Source organism: Ipomoea triloba, chromosome 13, assembly GCF_003576645.1.
Source record: "Ipomoea triloba cultivar NCNSP0323 chromosome 13, ASM357664v1".
NCBI classification, from domain to species: domain Eukaryota; kingdom Viridiplantae; phylum Streptophyta; class Magnoliopsida; order Solanales; family Convolvulaceae; genus Ipomoea; species Ipomoea triloba.
Genome location: NC_044928.1, coordinates 21,199,646 through 21,222,796, shown reverse-complemented (window position 1 = coordinate 21,222,796; position 23,151 = coordinate 21,199,646). Strand labels below are relative to the sequence as shown.

The following is a 23,151-nucleotide window of genomic DNA, read 5'->3' as shown; positions in this document are numbered from 1 at the left end:
TAATTTTTAATTATTTATATTTATCCTTGTGTTAATATTGTGCATGAATTTTGAAGGTGTAGATTTAGTGGTGAGAGGTGTAATGAAGGTGATAAAACGAAGAGTCAAGACTCCCCGAGTGTCGGTCTCAAGGATGGCAAATTGGAATCGAATTAGATGTTGGCATTTAGGATGTTAAGAGGTAAGAGTTGCAAGAACTAACTAGGAACAAGAGGATAGCAATGAATAGGTTGGAAAAGGTAGTAAACATTATCAAAACATAACTAAAGCAAAGCGGATGGGGTTAAGATATATTGGAGCTTGCATTATTTGGCTATGGTAAGGAATGAAATGACAATCAATCTAGCTAAAGGGACTCGTTATACAATCCCGAGTGACGTCACACTCGAGCTCTCAATTCTCAGTCGGTTGGGGAATTTTATCAAACACCTTGCCTACGAGTTCCCCTCTAGGCCTCATCCTCCCAGATAGAGGGCGGGAGATGAGAGCATCTAGCTCTCACCCATTTGCGATATCTCACCAAATGGGTGATCTTAGACTCTCGAAGAGATCGGGTACCTCGCTCCAACAAGATCAACACAATCATACACACAATTTAGCAAGATCAAAGGTAAATCAAATCTATATTTGGCAATATCAAATCATAAGTGTAAAGCTCCTAAAATCATAGCCCTATCCTAAAATCTAACCACTCATGGACTTCACAAACATCATATACTATTCAAGATCAAGATTCAATAACAATAACAATAGAAAATACAAATGAAATCAAAGGAAGAAAGGATTCAACCAAATGAAATTGAAGATTAAATGCAAGAAAAGAAAAAGGATTATACCAATTTGGGGAAAGTAATCTCCTTCAATCTTCTATCCTCTCTCTAGAATTCTAACCTAAAACCTAATCTAAAAGTTGGAAAATGTAAAAATGATGAGATCCCCTGAAAAATCATAACTAGCTATCTTAAATAGACTTCCCAAAATTTCCCTTCTCAATTTTTCTTTCACGTGTCGCGTTCACGAGGCCTTCACGCGTGGATGCAAACGTGGACGCGTACTGGAATTCATCCACGAGTAATTCACGGGTGAAGACTGCGTGGACCCAAAATTTGCCTTTGTTGTCTTCTTCTAGGTTGTATCCCTTGTAGTTGTGGTTCTATAGCAACTTGCCTCACCTCATTTGGACACTCCTAGCTCAGGTTACGCCTGTTTTACCGAGCTACCACCAAAATGCCTTGTGAAAATTCAGCTTTGTGCAATTTATAGCAAACGCACCCGCAATTAGTCCCTAAACCTATATGCGATGAAATTGACCTACTCTAGCATGTTTTAGGCCTAAAGGACATCAAATGTAGCATATTCTACGTACTCCTAAATTACCCCTCAAATACGGCTATCTTTGGCACTTATCAAATTTTCGTACATCACACGTTCAAAATGCTAGTTTATAATAAGAGTAAAAATTATTATTGATATGAGAAAGTGGGAAGTAAAAAACTATAATGCTACAATACACAATCTAATAACTAATAAAACATGCTAGAAACACATAACACAACTAGTTACTCAACACAAAATATAAAAACTAAGCCACCTCTTTGGATTGATGTACAATCCTTTAACAAGACACTTACCTAGCCCATCTATTAAGATATAAGCATTAAGCTCGCATGAGCTTAACTTACCGATTTAGTAAACATTATTTGGGGGCAAGATATACCAATTAGAGCTTACCACAATCAAACTGAACATGGGAAGCTCTATCCCTAAACAGAATAGCCATGGCAAAGCCAGCAACCATCTTTACGATTGGGGATGTGCTCCCCACAATGATACCAATGAGATAAGTGAGAGTGGACAATCCCAAAACCCGCATTCTCCTTTCCCTTACATATTGATCCAACCCAGCTTCAATTTTCGCAATCTTTTCCTTCTTGTTGTTGCCTTCAATCCCACTCATTGCCTTGGCGAGGCATCTCCCCAGCACCACCGCGTCTTCTAGGCCGCAGGCGCCGCCCTGCCCTATGAAAGGGCCCATTACGTGCATTGCGTCCCCTGCAACAGTAATCGTCCCTTTACGCATGGTCCCAAGGAGCAAGTCCCATGGGGCACGATACCACAAGTGCGCGGCGGATAGAGAATCCAGGTCCGACAATTCTATTGTTTCATGTATGTTTGAAGGGAAGTCCTTTATTAACTCTAAGGTCATCTGTTTGATGTGTTTTGGATCATGTGGGAACTTATCTCCTGTCAATCACATTAGATTATAATTAGAAAAGTAAGGTATGATCTCAACCGATTAGAGTTCATCAATGATGGAGGGTTTTAGTAAAAACAACATGTCAGGCCTTAACGTGCGGCCGGTGAGACCGCACGTACCATTAGGTATGCAAAAACGCATCAGTTGTGTTATGATACACACAACAATAAAATGCACCAACGCACCACACAAAAAAAATGCGCCGGCGCCATTCCTCACCACATCTAATGGTGTCTTTCCGAATACTATATGGTGCATTTATGCGTACCTAATGGTGCGTTTTGTGGTGCATTGGTGTATTTTTTTTTTTGTTGTGCATTTCCTATCACTATTGGTGCGTTTTTGCATATCTAATAGTGTGGCCACACCAGTCGCACGTTAAGACCTGACCGCATTTAAGTTGACATATATATATATGGAATAAATGAAATTAATGTATGAAAAGTAGCAAATTAGTGGATTAGATTACAAAAGTGTCTTATAGTTAGGGTCTGCCTATAATAGTTCGAGGTGTAAGAAAAAAAAAAGGTACAAATTAGTGAAGAATTAATTTACCTGATAATAAGTGCGTTGGAAGGGCCACAACCCAATGTATCAAATGTTGAGTAATTGGAAGCATTCCAACCCCAATTTCTCCTTTTCTTATCCGACGAAGTTCATGTGGCATTGAATGAGCATTTGGGTAGGTGGTGAGGCCCCTAATGGCACCAACATCAAATGCCCTTGACGCCTTCAACCCTAGTAACTCTGCCACTTTTGACCTCCCTCCTTCACACCCTATCACAATCTGTCATTCATAAACTCATCATGCATTAAGCTTTAATTTATAACCAACAAGGCAACAAATTTAATTTAAAACATAAATTGAAAAAAATATATTTTAATGAACTACTTTGACACCAATTGACAAAATCAAATATTTATCACCATAGTAAAATTATAGCTAATAATAATATAATTGAACAAACAAAATAAAATTAATTAAATATTTGAAAAAATACCTCTGCATCAATGTAGCTTCCACAAGTGAGCAGAAGACGTGGCGTTTCAGTAATAGAGTCAAGGTCAATGGAGACAACCTCTGAACCAAGACGTATGGTCCCAATCGGTAATTCGTCAGCCAACACTGTGATAAGATCACTCCTTTTCACGCAACGTGACTCTCCAATCCTATCCATAGTCACCACCACATACATACTTAATTTAGTATATAGAAATTGATAAGTGGACTTACAGTAAAAAAAAATAAAAAATTATGATATACATATTGAATTTCTTTTAGGAGGACAAATAAATAAGAACAATATCTAACTTACTTTTCCCTTAATGACTCAAAATAGGTTAATATGTTATGTTAGTAAAAAGTAAAAAAGTTAGAGTATGTATAGTATATTCTTTTAATTTAATAGAATAGAATACCAAACAACTTAGTATAATTTTCAAGCAATACTTTATAATAACTTATTATGATTAAATTAATTTATTATAAATATTATATTATGATTAAATAAATAACACTGAAGGCAAACATGTATATATATTTCTTCTTGATGATACATTGAAGTTTTTTTTATTAAAGATATAATATTAACTGTAATATTTTATTACATATTCCGTTTTTTTTTTCCCTTTAAAACACCTTAGTGACAATGATTGTTTGAAATTTTTTTGTTTACAAATTTAAATAATTTATTTCACATTCAATTAGTAAACATGAAAATTAAAATGTGAATGAATATTAAACTTACACATGCTCCATCTTTCGTTCTTTATTTTCGTCAAGCGAGATATCGCGTCCCCTGCATTAATAAGAAATAATGTATTAACATAACATTATTTTTTAAAAATGTGAAACAATATCATAAGATTCACACATATATTTATAGCACGACTAGTATATGTAAATTAAGGTAGAAAGAATATATTGCATGGTGAACTTATTATCACAAGTTGATACTCCGTATATGATAGCATACGATCCATATAACATTATGGACCCTAGATTGAAATGACGAGGTGCAAAATTTATTTTGTAAAATAAAAAATTTCAAATACAAAATGCAAAAAATCACAATACAAGACACATAGCATTATGGACCTTAGATTGAAACGACGGGATACAGAATTCATACTCATAAGGTACAGAATTTCAAAACATAAAATACAAAAAAATACAATACAAGATACATAGATTGAAACGACGACGAGGTACAGAATTCATACGGTAAGATACATAATTTCATAACACTAGATACATACACATGTTATATATTTACGTCAATTACTTTTTAAATTTGATTTAACTACATAATTTATGTTTATAGGCACAAAATTTTATAATACAAGACATAAATTCATAACATTAGATATAATTACTAATTTATTCTTGGTAAGATATCGCAATTTGTTAATGATGAATCACTCACCCCTGCAGAAGAACAGCCATGCTTCTTAGGCGGGACCCAACACCAAGTTGATCAAGTGCTCGCCATGCGTTGGGCAACAGCCCAATTCCTCCCCCTTGTGCTCGAAGTGTTTCCGATCTTTCTAACACTATACTTTTTAATCCTTTCCTGTATGATACATACCAAATACAAGTTCCAATATGAAACAACATATATGTGCATGCAAGACCTTTAAAAAGAAATTTAAGGGTATGATAATCCTAATTATGTACAAATTATTTCGTATAGTTGTTATGATATACGTTGGACAGAGCCCCGTGAAGGGTCAAGTTCAGCACCTATTTCTCGAAAATGTGATGTCAGTCTATAAGGGAATAAAGTTGTGAGTTATAGTTTTTGGTGTAGTGATAAGCGTTTGATCTAACAAGTGGTATTATAGTAATGTTATGAGTTCCAGTCCCAGCAAGAGCAGTTTAGACTGACTGGTGTTGGGAGGGTTGATGGGCGGAGACCTCTAAGGGTCAAGTCCAGCATCATGTGACTAAGAGAATTGTTGGGCGGAGGTCGGTGAAGGGTCAAGTCCAGCACCATGGCTCTCGAAAATGTGTGACGGTATAAGAAAATAAAGCTGCACATTCGCTACGAGGGCAAAACGGTAATTAAGCGTTTGATCCTAATAAGTAATATCAAATCCAGATCACGGATTCGAATCCTAATAAAAGTAAAAACTGGACAATGTTAGGAGAGAGAATTGTTGAGCGGAGTTCAGTGAAGTGTCTGTATATATATTTATATATATACAACTATAGGTAGCTTGTAATGGTACCTGTGAAGAGCAAGGGCTGTGGCAAGTCCACAAATGCCACCACCGATTATCACTATCTCATGCTTTTCAGTTGCCGGCGCTGCAAATTCCATCTCTCTCTCCCTCTCTCTCTCTGATCTCTCTGTGTTCTATACTTCTATATTAGTCAAAAAGAGTTGAATATGGTGGTCTAGGAGTGGCGAGTACATATATTTATACTAGTACTAGTGGGACCATTTTGAGTTGACTTTTACAACCAACATAGTAGACTAGTTGATTATTTTGGCGCAGTCAACATAGCTGCCCATGCTATTTGTTACTTTTTGCGTGGAAACATTTAATGATAAAAAAAAATAAAAAATTGATGCTATGAATGATTCTGAACCTCTTCCCCAAGAAAAAAGAAGAGATCAATCTGGACTGTCTTCCTATCCAAGAAAAGGATGAGGGAAGCAAGACTCTTCCTCTCCAAGAAAACATAAATGGCGTACTTATTGTGAATTTGATTTTTTTTTTTCTTCTTGACTCTATAACAAAATAATATTTGATTCTATACTTTTTCTATCAGTTGCAGCTTAAAGAATCACTACCATACCACTGTGTTCAATCTTGTGAGTCTGTGACCTCCACTCAAGGAGAGCCACAGAAGTGCCATTTGAGCACAAATGTATAAATATTTAGAGACATTTTGACCAATTGAAACACACTTTATCACTTTTTATAAATACAACAAAATTATTTTTTTTTAATTTCTATGTATAAATTATTTTCATTTCTAAATCTAATAAAAAAAAAAAACTTATGAGAGTAAATTTAGGTTAGTGGAACTTATTTATGGCCGCATTCCTATTTTGAGTGATTTGTACGCAAAATTACTCTTAAGCCATTAAATTTTCATTAATATATATTAATATAACTAGTTTTGTCACGCGCGTTGCGCGAATATGATACTGTCCAATATTTACTTTTAAATAAGTATTTCAAAGTATATCAACATAAGATTATATAGGAGATGTTCATGCATATGTAATTGAACGTTGAATTTGTTTATTTAAATCGGTAATTCAAAGTATATGAATGCAAGATGTATAATATATGAGAGATTAATTATAATTGTCACTAAAATAAATATTTGCAATTATGTAATAATGATAGTCAAAATAATTAGTCTAAAAACGATAGTATAAATAAATACTACTTTTAGTAATAAAATTTTATACATTTTAAATCATATTAATAAAGAAATACGATTTACCTTTAAAGTAAACAACTGTGATGTAGTCCAAAAAATATTATGGAGTAGTTTCTTGCTTCAATTTATTGGGTTATTTGAATGTCTTCTTTGTCAACAAATCATCCCTAAGTAGTTAATATGATTGTTTTCAAATTATTTTTTTTTAAATTTTTTCTATGTTATTAATAGGATACTTGGTAAATAAATATATAACAATATTTTGTATTATAACATTGGTACATAATATTTAATTACAAGATAGTGTAAAATGAAAACAATAAATAATATAGTGAATATAATTAATTAATGCATTTGAAGGTAATAAATTTTTGCATTGTAAAAAATAAATACAATATAAGTAATGAAATTATATCTCTATTTAAATTTTTTTGATAATGAATAATTTTTATTGAAGAAAATAAAGGCGGTATAACTAATGGAATTATATCTCTTTTTTTTTAATATTTTGATAATGAATAATTTTTGTTGTAGAAAATAAAGACAATATAACTAATTAAATTATATCTCTTTTTAAAATTTTTTTGATAATGAATATTTTTTTTTGAATAAAGGCATGTAAACATCTAAATTAAAGAAATCCATAATTTATTTAATTTAATAAGATTATAAGAGTAATAGAATGAGTACTTAATTTTCAATAATATACTCTAACATATTCTTAGTATATGTTTAACATTTATACCAACTCTGATTAGGATGGGATTCGAACCTAAGACCTTTCTTATAGAAATTAATGGGTAAGTTAAAAGTTAACGGAATATTCCGTTACTAAATTTAAAAGTTAACGGAATGTGGGTTATTTAAGGGAAGAAAATAATATAATAGAGGGTAAAGAAGAAAAATCATAAAAGATTACTAAAATCAAAATAATATGAACCATTCGTTTAAGTAAATAATTACACCAACATTTTTTTCTTCCCGTTAGAACCCTAACATTATTGGCTCTTATTAATATTGTAGATAGATAAAATAATTATATTTAATCATTTATTATATCTAAAATTCTTACTTCAACAACTATTAATCATACTTGTTATAAATTATATTAAGTGTGGACATTATGATTGTAACGGTTGTAACGTTTGTAACAGTCAGCATTATTATTGTTGTTAATATTAGTATATATTATATATATATATATGTATTCCTCTTGTTGTTACAATACGTGATCACCATTCCATTCATCCAATCTTCTTACAACAAGGGGAATACATATATATAATATATACTAATATTAACAACAATAATGTTGGCTGTTACAAACGTTACAATCATTACAATCATAATGTCCACACTTAATATAATTTACAACACTACTCCTTGAACATTATTTGACCACGATATTGTCTCGTTAAAAACTTGCTAGGAAAACCTCTTGAAAAAAAAAAACCTAAACAAGAATAGAGTACAAGGTATATGGATTTTAAATACATTCATGCCTCGTTAAAAACTTCACTAGGAAAATCACATAGGAAAAACCTAGTTGAAGAAAAGAGTACATGATATTTGTAAAATCATATATTGTCTTGATTTGCTCATTAAAAACCTTAACTAAGAAAATCATGTGGGAAAAACTTAGTTAAGGAAAAAGAGTACAATCATAAGCCTTCAATGCATAATCTTCATGATTTCGAGATTCGTCTATTTAAATATTTATTTGAAACTTTCTGTCTGTTTATTATATCATACTCATGCCTCGTTAAAACCACACTAGAAAAACCTAATGGGAAAAACCCAGTGAGGAAAAGAGTACATGGTATGTTTGCATTAATATGTTGCAAACATACAACGGTTAGTCTTTTAAGATCCAATATTCAAGATTTTAAATCCAATTCTTCAGGATTGATTCGAGTACATGTAATCCCAATCTACCCTTGAAGATGACAATCTTCAAGTTCTACATGATAAAATTATTGCTTCAAAAGGTGTAGAGAATATGATATGGTACAATCTACAAGATTGTTCTTTATACAGTGATCTCGTGACTCTTCTGGAGTTTATGTGGGTTGAATATTTACATAAAATGTCTAATATTCCTTAATCATACCCACTTAAAACACACTTTTATTATCCTCACATAAGGTAGTAGAGGTAAAACAAACATAACTAGTTTGAAATTTAGCATCATAGAGATAAAAATGAGTCAATACCAAGTGATCTATAATAAAACACACATTGGTTTATCGCATAAATTTATAAATTAAAGACACTAGAGGATATTTGGAGCACTAGGAGTTATTAGTGATTTTATTCTAAGGACGATGTCAGTCCTAATGCAATCATGTAGCTTCTGGCTCTACAGTAGTGCTGTAATAGTAGTGAAGTAATAGACTTCAAAATGTTCTCATAATCATTTTTGAGTCTAAATGGCCCTTTATCTACTTCAAGATATTATTGGACAACCATTAGTGTGATAAGTTAATGTTACTTATCCATATACAAAATGTGCCAAAGACATTTTTCCAAAATAGCCTAACTGGTGTATAAAATTCCTTTCAAGGAAAAGTTTGATCTGCAGGTCAAGGTGATACTTGGTGTAAGTGTAAAATTTATACACGTTTGGACCTCCTAATTGTTGGCTTAATTATTAGTCAAAAACTTAGATTAGGTTTATAGGTTGTTATTTAAGTCAACTGTATCAGCTCTGGATCTTCCTACCGCACAGTCTGGATTAGCGCCAGTGGCAGTTTATTTCAAACCAAACTAAGTCTTCTTGATCCACGAATTGTGGGATTGATCTACACTACTAGTTGGAGCTTCATTTAAGGGAATAAAAGCTGCAATATTTCAAGTTTAAGAGGTTGGACCTTTGGCTATATAAAGAGTTCTAAAACATGGGATTCTTTACACACTTTACTACATATATCTATTCCAGATTTACGTGAGCTTTATATTCAGAATTATACTATTATTCTTGTGGTATTATCAGCATGGAAGTGTGCTTGGTGGTTCGTCTTTGTTGGTGGTCAATTATGAAACGCACAATGTCAGCTTGAAGATGATGAAGGCTTAGCTAGGAGTACTTTTTTGTAACCATTGTTGTAGTATGGTTGTTTCGTGACTCATTGTAACCCTTGTAATCATCTAGTGGATTGGGGTGACGTGAAGTGTCCTGCAGACGTAGGAGTGTAGCTCTGAACTGCGTAAACAATTCCCAGTGTCTAGTTCTTTACTTTGCTTTATTGTTTATGTTGCTTATTTATCTATTTATAATTGTCTAATTTAATCAGATAATTAATTCGGTTAAAATAAAAGTAGAAACCCTAGATTTTTATTATACATTCAAGATCCACAATACAATTTCAATTGGTATCAAAGCCCGGGGACTTAAGTTATTAGTCTAACCGATCTGGCTAAAACATTGTGTTTCTTGAACTTACAATTTCACCGTGCTTTATTGTTTTGTCTATACGCTATATTGTTCATCTTACTGTGTGTTAAGTACTCCAGAATGGACAAGCACAGACCGCCTCCAGAACTAACCGGAGAAAATTATGCTTACTGGAAAGCCCGCACCAGAATGCATCTTAGAGCCCAATGTGTTTGGCGATCTGTGCTATCTGGATGGGATCACCCTACCAAAGATGGTGAAAAAGAAGGAAATCCAAAAGTGATAAAACCTGAAGTTGAATGGACCCCCACGGAAGTGTGACTACAACAAGTTACAAAAGTAAAACTCTTGATATTATCTTTTCTTTAATACATGAAAGCCAATTTAATTTAATAACAGATTGTGACAACGCCAAAGAAGCTTGGGAGATTTTAGAAACAACTTATGAAGGTACCACTTCTATCAAGCAATCTAAGCTCTAGCTGGTTCAGAGTGACTTTGAATACTTCCGAATGAATGATGATGAAAACATTGTAAGCTTCAATGAGAGAGTTCAAGAGATTGCTAATCGTGCAGTCACTCTGGGTGAACCATTTTCTCAACAGAAGTTGATCAAAAAGATACTACGTTCCCACCCGCCTCGGTTCAGAATGAAGGTAACTGCAATACAAGAACACTACGGATGGGGAAACCAGAATTTGGCTCAGCTAATGACTAATTTCGAAACCTATGAAATGGAAATATTGACTGACCATTCTAGAAAACAAAAGGATGTTGCCTTTACAGCTGACGGACAGGATACTGTATCGAATCCAGACGAAATCGAGGATGATGATCCAGTAGTTTTGTTAACCAAACATTTTAATAAAATCTTGAAATAGGTCAAACAAAAGAACAGCTTCCACGGCAACAAATCCCAGAACTACAAAGGATCAAGTACATCAAAACTTAATTCAAAGTCGAATGGATCAAATTACAAACCGGCTGCATCTCGTAAACTACTGATAGAACTTCTTCAAATGGTGGACATTCCAAGTCCTGTCCACCTGCCTGCCTTCCATGGTCTCTAGACTGTAAGTTCACGGGAACACAACTTTAGAGATCTTATAGGGTCCTTCCCACTTTATTGCCAGCTTCCCCCCTCCCCCCACCCCTCAGTGGGCCGATTGGCCTCCCTATCCATCAGTACTAAGTCGCCCACTTGAAGGTGTTTGACTTTGGGCTCACTTATTGATTGTAGCATATTATAACAAACAAATACCCGAGTATTGGGTTATCGATCCTCAGGAAAGCGGGGCGTACCGAACACTAGTTACTAATATATTCATGTGAAGCTAATCCTAACGAAATTGATGTTTGATTGATTGCAAATTTAGTAGTGAAAGAGAATAGTGAAAGCTTAGTTAATGAAAACAAATAGAGAGAGAATGGGATTTCCAAGTTTAAGTGTTTAATCTCCTAATGCCAAGCTAAGGTGAAATATCAAATTTGGGTTAGACAAGTGTTTAAGATGCACTAAAGAGGGGAATTACTCCCATAACTCCTACAAAACAAGAGATAGAACAAGCATCTTAAACAACTTAACTAATTACTCTTTTCCAAAAAGTAAAAGCAAAGTGCAATTGTGGGTGCCCTAGTTTATATCCTAACTCCCATCAAGACATAAATGTAGCAATTGAAACAAGCAATTGGATCCTTAATCACAAGCATCAACAACATTAAACACAATTGCATAACAAGTCATCAAACCCAAATGTAAATATAACATTAAAACATGAAGAACAAAGCAAATAGGGTTCATAAACACTTTTCACCCAATTATCCCAAAGTTACTTTAGCCAATCATGGCTAGGATAGAATTAAAGCTCAAATAATAAAGAGTTTACAAAGACTAAGAAAGTAAAGGAAAAGAAAAGAAATTCTCCCAAATATAGCTTTCAAAGATTTCCTTCTTCCTCCCAAAGCCTTGATATCTCCTTGAGGTGACAATATCCTTCTCCAAAAGTGGTGGATCCCTCCTTCACTCCATTGAAGAGACAACACCTTTGCACTCACCCCTTTTTGCCTAAAAAATGCAGCTTACTCCTAGGGTTTTGGGAAAATGAGCCTTATATAGTGGGAGTAAAAATATGGGGAAAATAGGCAATTCCGCGAAGCAGAAATTTGTGCTGTCACAGGATTCTCGATGTGTCGAGACAGGGGCTCGACGCGTCGAGTCTTGGTCTTGGCCCAAAACTTTGCATACTGGAATATTTCGTCATGACGGGCAGGATCCCAGACGCGCCTAGCTCTAAAAATCAGCATTCTTCATTCATTTTGACTCCAAGCATGCCTTCAAACGTTTCCTTGCTTTCGGATTTGGTCTGCAATGGTTTCAAAACAACAACAAATACCATAAAACCACCAAATTCAAGAATAAACCATGTCTACACAAGAAAGCAAGGAAACATGAATTGGAGATGGCAATTTAATACATTAAAGCTCAAAAGTTGATCCAAATCACTTAGAAAAATATGCACAATTGATATTATATCACTTATCTTGATATCTCTTCACAGCCTGTTGGTACTCAACCATTCGGGCATATGCAACATCCCTTCTTTCCTCTAAGAAATTCTTCTTGATTTGCAGGCTCTCTTCATTACCTTCCTCATTGTAGACCAGAATCCTCCGATTGGGTACCTGTACCTTAGTTGGCACCTTGGCTTCAAATCCGAAAGCCAAGGCAAATGGTGTTTGTAAAGTCGCGCAACAGGGAGTTGTTCGAAGGCGCCTTATAGTTTAATATTTCTGCCGTGAAGAGTGAGGCAGTAAAAAAGGGTTTAGTAGTTGGCATTTCTCTTTCCTCCATCTTCCTTCGCAAATTCATAACATCCCTTGCCAGGTCTGCAGTACCAGGCTGAGCACGAGCTATCCTGACTGGTGTCTCCCCACTACTTTCTAAATCGCCTGCCCTAGCATCTCGAACGTAACTATTAGCCAAGTGCCTGTGCAAATCGTCCGACCTGAGGCTTGCTCTAGAGTGCTCCCCCCTCCCCCCACCTCTTAGTCGAGTGGGCGAGTGACATCTGGCTCGACCGTCCAACCAATCTCTGATTGACTGAGCAGGAGCTGTAAGACCTCGACATGAATTGGCCGGTTGCATAGATTAAATTTTGACTAACTGTGTGGCCCTTCGAGTGCTCAAAGCGGCCATTACCCTAACAGGTCGCACGTCTACTCTGCTCGACCAGAGTTGATTGATTAGGCATCTGCTAACTTGTAGGCAAGGGAAAAATACCTGCTCGCCCATAGGCCGTGATTAGTTGGGCGATGATATTCACCAAGACTAGTGTGGGAGCTGCTTGAGGGTTCGGTGTTGTGACCGGCACCTGCTCTAGTGGTACATCTTGCTGCCAATATTTTCCACCAACCGCTTAGCAGAGTTTCGGCGGCTAAGCTGGGCACGTAAATCACCATACTAGCAACTCAATTGCTCATAAATTGTTGACGAAACCACTTTCAGCCTCTATGAGGACGGTGACAACCGCGATTTCGTTTGTGTTTCTGTTAGCATTCCCGTTAATGTTCCTAGTGGTTCCTGGTTTTACGGGTGCGAGATAACCGTTCAACTATCCAACACTACCGTAGAACTATAGGAAAATAATGAAATATAACACAAGAATAATTGGAAAATAATGAACGCTTAACAATATTACCCTAGGGGGTATTTATACAAGATTAATAGGCCTTGGATAGGAAATAAGAAAATAACTTAACAAATTAATCATTAGGAAAGCTACTTAAACTGCCAAACCACCATAATGACTTGCCAAATCTAGATTAGGAAAGAATCCCCAAAATCCACCATAATCTCTGATTCTCTACTATCACCGCCTCCGAGGCCACACCCAGTGGCGCACCACGAACCGACTGTTTGCACCAACCGAGCTACTAAGGCCTCCTTAACCGAGCCACAAGCTGGAAGAACAAGCCGATAGGTAGGCTCCAAATACCAAGGCCCTCCGAGTCGGATACCCCATTAGGAGGTATCCATCAATTGGTATCAAAGATATTATAGTTTTGTAGTATCAATGATTTTATGAGTGGACAGTTATATATATACTATCACATTATGTTAATAATATTGGAAAATAAAATACATTTTTAACCCCTGAGTCGTTGTAGTATATAACAATAGTAAAAGTAAAGGACTGATTGATGAATTAAAAATTCACTTTTTTTCCAATCATATTTTGTACATTCAAAGCTTCTAAGCATGCAATTATGAAATTAATTGGGCAGGAGAAACGTTCCCGCGTGATGAGAATGCAATTAAGCAAATAGTGATAGTGATCATAGAGAAGCTCCAAGATTTACCAGCAAAGGTGAAAGAGGTAATACACTTGTCAGAGCCTGAGTCTTTTTCCTTTTCGTAGTTGAGATACCGCCCTCCGGCAGACTTGCTCCTCGGGAGGCTACGCAGAGGAACGGTGACGGTCGTTGGCGACGCCATTCACGTGATGGGCCCTTTCCTCGGCCAAGGCGGCTGCTCCTCCCTAGAAGACGCTGTGGTGTTCCCCCGATGCATCAGATCAGCGGCGGTGAAAAATAACATTAATGGGATCAAAAAGGAGGAAAGAACTACGGGAATCGAGGAAGCTCTGGAGAATTACGTGAAGGAGAGGAGAATGCGTGTGGCGCAGCTATCCATGCATACTTATCTCATTGGCGCCTCCATGGAGACTACATCAAAGCTCGCAAAGATAGCTTTTGGTGTCGCCATGGCTCTTTTCTTTAGGAAAGTAGCCGCTCAGAATGAATACAATTGTGGTCCACTTTGACCGATACAAAAAATAATTGAGTTGATTTGTCTCAACTTTATAGGGTGTTTGGTTGGAAGGAAGGAATATGGTAGGGAAAATGAGTTGTAATTCGTAAAAAAAATAATAATAAAAAATTTAAGGGTATGTTTACTAAAGTTTTCTAATTTTCTGTTTTGTTCTGTTTTCTATTCTCTATTTCCTTTTCTCTATTTTCAAATTTTCAGTTTTCAAAACTTGTTTACCAATACCAGTTTCTGTTTTGTTTTCTGTTCGTCCTCCACCTGGGAGTCGTCGCCTCCAATTTCTCGCTCCATCCTCGCCGCGGGAAAAACCAATGCCGAAATACAGCAAGCCCTTGGTGGAGACCTCGGAGATGCGGCGCTCTGTGTTCTCATACCACTCGTTGCCGCCATCGATGATTGTGTCGGCGGGAGCCCCAGGCTTGACGAGGATGATAACAGATCTTGGGCTGGAAGTCGCCGTCGATGATGGTGACACCGGGCTCCATGTGCTTCGACAAGGCGGCGATGGTTTGGGCTAGAAGCTTTCGCTTGAGGGCAGTGAGGCAAGGGACGGCGGGTGAGGTATGGGAAGAGGAGGGGGCGTGAGGTCGAAAGAAGAAGAAGAGGAAAGATAATTGCTTGTGATAGGAATCGATGTTATGCTCTATGTTCATTTTTACTGTCCATCCGCGTGCTTTCTGATTAGAAAACAAGTTTTTTTGTCTTTCTAATTCTCCATAAAATAGAGAAGAGTTCTTTGTTTTCAAAATGATAAATAGCTTTAGTAAACTTGTTTCTTGTTTTCTTATTCTCAAATTCTCGAAATTTTCAGAAATTTCAGTAAATTTTCCTGTTAGTAAACGCACCCTAAATTACATTGTTTGGTAGGCTTGGATAAAATGATTGAGAATTAAAAAGGTATGAGTGAATAATGACTAAAATACTCTATTTCAGGTCTTTTGCATTAATATATCTGGTTCTTTGGTTAAAAAAAATGACTAAAATACTCTTGTATAATAATAATAATAATAATAATAATAATGGTAAAATAGTAATTCACCATGAAATTACAATTTCGCAACGGAATTGGCATGGTTGAAGGGAATTTGCATATATAACTTGAACTATAATTTCTAAGTATTTATATTTATGAATGTGTTAATATTGTACATGAATTTTCATGCAACACGGGTAGAAAATGCTAGTTTATAATAGGAAAATTCTATTTACACCACCCTAATTGCTATTTACACCACCATTTGATAGGTTTGCTAGCTTTATAGGTGGTGTAAATAGAACAATTTGCTATTTGCACTACCTTCATTAAAGTTAGTCAAATATTATGCTTTTATTTAAAAATTTAAAAATCAAAACAAAAAAAAAAAAAAAAAAAAAAACCCTCATGTTCCCTAGTGAGAAAGCTGCCTAGTGGGTTGCTATTTACACCACCTATGAAATTGTTGAAAATTTTCATCTTTTTACAATTCTAATGTTATTTACACCACTTTTCACTAAAGGGCGGTACAAATAACAAGGGTAAAAATTATTATTGATGTGAGAAAGTGGGAAGTACAAAACTATAATGCTACAATACACAATCTAATACGTAACTAATAAAACATGCTTGAAACACAACACAACTAGTTAATCAACTCAAAATATAGGAACCAAGCCACCTCTCTAGATTGATGTACAATCCTTTAACAAGACATCTAGCTAGAATTTTATCAAAACTTAATACATGTCATGGTATTAATTTTATAATATTATATTGTAGTACTCCTAACCCATCCATTAAGATATACGCATTAAGCTCGGGCTTAACTTATTGATTTAGTAGGTAGTAGTTAAGGAAAGATATACTATACCCACTAGAGCTTACCACAATCATACTGAACATGGAATGCTCTATCCCTAAACAGAATAGCTATGGCCAAGCCAACAACCATCTTTACGATTGGGGATGTGCTACCCACAATGATACCAATGAGATAAGTGAGAGTGGACAATCCCAAAACCCGCATTCTCCTTTCCTTTACATATTGATCCAACCCGGCTTCAATTTTTGCAATCTTTTCCTTCTTGTTGTTGCCTTCAATCCCACTCATTGCCATGTCGAGGCATCTCCCCAGCACCACCGCGTCTTCTAGCCCAGCGGCGCCACCTTGCCCTAAGAAAGGGCCCATTACATGCATTGCGTCCCCCGCAACTGTAACCGTCCCTTTACGCATGGTCCCAAGGAGCAAGTCCCATGGTGCACGATACCTCAAGTGCGCGGTGGACAGAGAATCCAGGTCCGACAATTCTATTGTTTCTTGTATGCTTGAAGGGAAGTCCTTTATTAACTCTAAGGTCATCTGTTTTATGTGTTTTGGATCATGTGGAAACTTATCTCCTGTCAAACACATTAGATTATAATTATAAAAGTAAGGTATGATCTCAACCAATTAGAGTTCATCAGTTATCCAGGGTTTTAGTAAAAACAACATGGCAGGCCTTAACGTGTGCCCAGTGTGATGCACGTACCATTAGGTATGCAAAAGCACACAAATTGTGTTAAGAAACACGCAACAATAAAATACACTAACGCACCACAAAACGCACCACACCAAAATGCACCATACCTCACCACACCTAATGATGTCTTTTCGCACACTGTGTGGTGTGTTTATGCGTACCAAATGGTGTACTTTGTGGAGCATTGGTGTGTTTTTTGTTGTGCATTCCCTATCATTATTGGTACGTTTTTGCATACCTAATAGTGTGGTTGTATCGATCGCACGTTAAGGTCTGACCGCATTTGAGTTGACATATATATATATATATATATATATATATATATATATATATATATATATATATATATATATTGATGGAATAAAATTGAAATCAATGTTTGAAAAGTAGCATAGGTATATTCCTTTGTTTGGTACAGACTTTTATTCCCAGGAACATTGTACCTGGAAATGATGTATTCCCCTTGCAAGGGGAATAGAGATTCCTGGCACCCCCAATGGTATTAGGTTATTTCTGAGTTCTCAGGAATAGTCTAAAGTTGTTATTCCTATTTTACCCCAGTTAAATCTAAAATTTTTTTAGATTTATTTTTTTGTATCATAAAACTTCTTTATCACCAGTACAACACTTGCATCTCTTTCAGGTTCAAAGTCTCCCGCCTTCACAAGATATTTATCTGATTCTATTGTGAATGTATATAATGTTTAAGTTTTTATATGATTTTTTCTAAAGGTATTTATGTCTTTTAAAACATATTTCATTTCTATTCTTTAAACTAACCAAACACTGTAATATAATTACTAAAGTATATTTCTTCTGCGAACCAAACAATAAAATATAATTCTTATACTATTCATTACCTATTACATTCCTTACGAAGTAGCATTCTTATTACCTCAAAATTCATTCTGTGAACCAAACGTGTTGTTATAGTTAGAGCTGCCTAGAATACTTGGTGGTGTAAAACAAAAAAAAAGGCAATAAATTAGTGAAGAATTAATTTACCTGATAATAAGTGCGTTGGAAGGGCCACAAACCAATTGATCAAATGTTGAGTAATTGGAAGCATTCCAACCCCAATTTTTCCTTTTGTTGTTCGGCGAAATTCATGTGGCATTGAATGAGCATTTGGGTAGGTGGTGAGGCCCCTAAATACACCAATATCAAATGCCCTTGGCGCCTTCAACCCTAGCAACTCTGCCACTTTTGACCTCCCTCCTTCACACCCTATCACAATCTGCCATTCATAAACTCATGCATTAAGCTTTAATTTATAAACAAGGCAACAAATTTAATTTAAAACATAAATTGAAAAATTATATTTTAATGACCTACTTCTACACCAATTGACAAAATCAAATATTTATCACTATACTAAAATTATAGCTAATAATAATATAATTGAACAAACAAAATAAAATTAAATATTTGAAAAAATAATACCTCTGCATCAATGTAGCTCCCAGAAGTGAGCAGAAGGCGTGACATTTCAGTAACAGAGTCAAGGTCAATGGAGACAACTTCAGAACCAAGGCGTATGGTCCCAATCGGTAATTCATCAGCCAACACTGTGATAAGATCACTCCTTTTCACGCAACGTGACTCTCCAATCCTATCCATAATCACCATCACATACATATTTAATTTAGTATATATAAAAATTATGATATACATATTGAATTTCTTTTAGGAGGACAAATAAATAAAAACAATATCTAACTTACTTTTCCCTTAATGACAAAATATGTTAATTAGTAAAAATAAAAAAGTTAGAGTATGTATAGTATACTCTTTTAATTTAAGGGTCACACTTGTGTGAGACCGTCTCACGGATCCTTATTCGTGAGACAGGTCCGGTCGGGTCGAAGCACCATGCAAATGTCACACTTATATGTGCAAATGTCATACTTATATGCTCAAATATAATACTAATCAAGAATACATTTTTTGTTACTTATAAGAGAAAAAGTTTTACATTTTCCATAATAAGTAATGTTGACAAGTTTTCCTTACTTATAAGGGAAAATATAATATGTAATACTTTTAAATCAAAATATAAAAATATTGTATTTTCCCTTAAAAGTATTACATTTACCCTTATAAGTAAAAAAGTTTTTATTCCTGATTAGTATTACATTTGAGCATATAAGTATGACATTTGTGCGTATAAGTGTTACATTTACATATTGACCCGACCTGACCCGACACGTCTCACGGTGAGACGGTCTCACACAAGTTTTAACGTTAATTTAATAGAATAGAATAGAAAACAACTTAGTATAATTTTCAAGCAATACTTTATAATAACTTATTATGATTAAATTAATTTATTATAAATGTTATATGATTAAATAAATAACATTGAAGGAGAACATGTATATATATTTCTTCTTGATGATACACTGAATTTTTTTATTATTATTAAAGATATAATATTAACTGTAATATTTTATTACATATTTCGTTATTTTTTTCCCTTTAAAACACTTAGTGACAATGATTGTTTGCAATTTTTTTGTTTACAAATTTAAATAATTTATTTCACATTCAATTAGTAAACATGAAAATTAAAATGTGAATGAATATTAAACTCACACATGTTCTATCTTTCGTTCTTTATTTTCGTCAAGCGAGATATCGCGTCCCCTGCATTAATAAGAAATAATGTATTAACATAACATTACTTTTTAAAAATGTGAAACAATATCATAAAATTCACACATATATTTATAGCACGAGTAGTACGTATATTAAGGTGGAAAGAATATATGTTGTATGGTGAACTTATTATCACAAGTTGATACTCTGTATACGATGGCATAGGATCTGCGTAGCATTATGGACCCTAAATTGAAATGACGAAGTGCAAAATTCATTCTGTAAAATACAAAATTTCGTAACACAAAATACAAAAAATTACAATACAAGACACATAGCATTATGGACCTTAGATTGAAACGACGAGATACAGAATTCATACTAGTATGGTACAGAATTTCATAACACTAGATACATACACATGTTATATATTTACTTCAATTATTTTTCAAATCTGACTTATATACATAATTTGTGTTTATAGGCACAAAATTTTACAATACAAGACATAAATTTATAACATCATATACAATTACTAATTTGTTCTTGGTACATATCAAATTCATACTCTTAAAGTACATAATTTCATAAAGCAAGATACATAAAGTTATAACACAAAATACATACACATGAACCAAAGTCCACAGTGCAGTATGAATCCTGGTCGAGTATAAGGATTATTGGTATACGATAGCGACAAGCACCACAAATTGAATTATTTGTATGGACGGACAACGCTACAGACACATTATTATAAATTATGCAATAAATGATTTGACCATATTCCATATGTACATATCGCAAGTTGTTAATGAATCACTCACCCCTGCAGAAGGACAGCCATGCTTCTTAGGCGGGACCCAACACCAAGTTGATCAAGTGCTCGCCATGCGTTGGGCAACAGCCCAATTCCTCCCCCTACTGCTCGCAGTGTTTCCGATCTTTCTAACACTATACTTTTCAATCCTTTCCTGTATCATACATTTCAAATACAAGTTCCAATATGAAACAATATGTGCATTGTGCAAGACCTTTAAAATGAAATTAAGGGTATGATAATCCTAATTATGTACAAATTATTTTGTATAGTTGTTATGATATATATGTTGGACGGAGTCCCATGAAGGGTCAAGTTCAGCACCCTATTTCTCGAAAATGTGATGTTGGTCTATAAGGAAATAAAGTTGCGAGTTAAAGTTTTTGGTGTAGTGATAAGCGTTTGATCTAACAAGTGGTATTATAGTAATGTCACAGATTCCAGTCCCAGGCTCCCAGCAAGAGCAGTCAGGACCGTTCCAATAAAAATAGAGGTCCTGTGCGACATTTGAATTTGGGCCCCTTTTAACAAGAATATCTATTATTTTAGAATCAAGGGCATCCTAATTTCATAGATTATATATGTCGTCAAATAAAAACGAATCATTTGATTTATCATTGTGACCACATCATCTAAACAACCATCAACACTCCTATATCATTTTCATCGTCACAGTGATACTTATCATTGTTGTGCACACTATCATTTAAATTTTTTCAAGTCTTACAATCACCTGATCTTCTTTATGAAGATTATTAGCATCTAACAAATTTTCATTGGCATCATCCTTTTGCTCATCTATTTGATATTCTTTTGCAATGAATTTTTTCAAGAGCTCACTTTTATGATTGAGTTAGTTGCTCAATTCTTCTTTTCTTTTTACGCTTCTCAAACCCATATGAATATTTTTTAGAAAACATCATTACAAAATCCTAAAAAAAAAATTATTTAGAGTCACTATCAATAATAATTTATCAAGAAACAAACTCTTGAATATATTATTCAATATTTAAAATTATTAAGTCAATAAGCCATGCTAATAAATAATAATTGTGAAATAAATCAAATAATATGTACAATTAAATTAATATGTTTTAATTAATAATCTCCAATCATTATTACATGGACCATTTGTGTGGACCATAAATAAAAAGTACGTTTTTAATATACTAAACGTACATTATTTGAATACTGAAAATACATTATTTTATATACTATCAAATAATGTACATTCAATACACAAATAATGTATTTTTAGTATATAAAAAATGTACCTTATATTCATGGTTCACACAATAATTACCCATAATCTCATATAATATACGTATATATCATTTTTTAAACAAATTTAGAAACCCAATTGTATAAAGAAAAAATGAAAAAAAAATATATGTATATATACTATATATTGTATATATTGTTATATACAAATTATGGGGCCCCCAATTTTTTGGGGGCCCTGTGCAATGGCCCTGGGCAAACATGCCCAGAGCTGGCCCTGAGAGCAGTTTAGACTAACTGGTGTTAGGAAGGGGATTGTTGGGCGGAGGCCAGTAAAGCCACTCTTGAAAATGTGTGGTTGTATAAGAAAATAAAATTGTCATTCGCTACGAGTTATAATTTTTGACAAAACGGTATTTGATCCTAATAATATTAAATTCAGACCACGAATTTGAATTTTAATAAGAGCAAAAGTTAGACAGTGTTAGGAGAGAGAATTGTTGAGCGGAGTTCAATGAAGTGTCTATATATATATATAACTATAGCTAGCTTGTAATGGTACCTGTGAAGAGCAAGGGCTGTGGCAAGTCCACAAATGCCACCACCGATTATCACTATCTCATGCTTTTCAGTTGCCGCCGCTGCAAATTCCATATCTCTCTCTCTCTCTCTGATCTCTCTGTGTTCTATATTAGTCAAAAAGTGTTGAGTACAGTGGTCTAGGAGTGGCGAATACATATATTTATACTAGCTAGTACTAGTGGGACCATTTTGAGTAGACTTTTCCAACTAACATAGAAGACTAGTTGATTATTTTGGCACAGTCAACATAAGCTGCTGATTCTATTTTCTACTTTTTGCGTGTAAACATTTAATGATAATATAAAAAAAATAAAAAAAAAATGATGTTTTGAATGATTCTAGCCTCTTCCCCAAGAAAAAACGAAGAGATCAATCAGGACACTCTTCCTATCCAAGAAAAGGATGAGGGAAGCAAGACTCTTCCTCTCCAAGAAAACATAAATGGAGTACTTATTGTGAATTTGATTTTTTTTAGGATTATTTACTCTATTACAAAGTAATATTTGTTGTATACTATCTCTATCTGTTGCAAACTAAAGAGTCAATACCTTAATAC

The 23,151-nt window shown here is 34.5% G+C and overlaps 1 protein-coding gene across 3 annotated transcripts; it reads right to left on the bottom strand.

The window, feature by feature from the left end:
* Positions 1–1,441: 1,441 nt before the first annotated feature.
* On the bottom strand, positions 1,442–22,722 carry LOC116002829 (monooxygenase 1-like). Of its 3 annotated transcripts, none has more exons than XM_031242996.1 (6): positions 5,489–5,603; positions 4,684–4,830; positions 4,006–4,056; positions 3,259–3,427; positions 2,813–3,044; positions 1,442–2,244 (listed from the first exon to the last, which is right to left on the bottom strand). In XM_031242996.1, exons 1-6 carry the CDS (start codon positions 5,578–5,580, stop codon positions 1,721–1,723), a joined length of 1,215 nt encoding a protein of 404 aa, XP_031098856.1. In that variant the 5' UTR covers positions 5,581–5,603; the 3' UTR covers positions 1,442–1,720. The 3 variants fall into 3 exon arrangements, with proteins under 3 accessions (XP_031098856.1, XP_031098855.1, XP_031098854.1); XM_031242995.1 differs by lacking the exons at positions 2,813–3,044; positions 3,259–3,427; positions 4,006–4,056; positions 4,684–4,830; positions 5,489–5,603 and adding exons at positions 18,383–18,614; positions 18,821–18,989; positions 19,973–20,023; positions 20,800–20,946; positions 22,576–22,722 and having other exon boundaries at positions 1,490–2,244; XM_031242994.1 differs by lacking the exons at positions 1,442–2,244; positions 2,813–3,044; positions 3,259–3,427; ... (1 more) ...; positions 4,684–4,830; positions 5,489–5,603 and adding exons at positions 16,383–17,255; positions 18,383–18,614; positions 18,821–18,989; ... (1 more) ...; positions 20,800–20,946; positions 22,576–22,722.
* Positions 22,723–23,151: the final 429 nt, after the last annotated feature.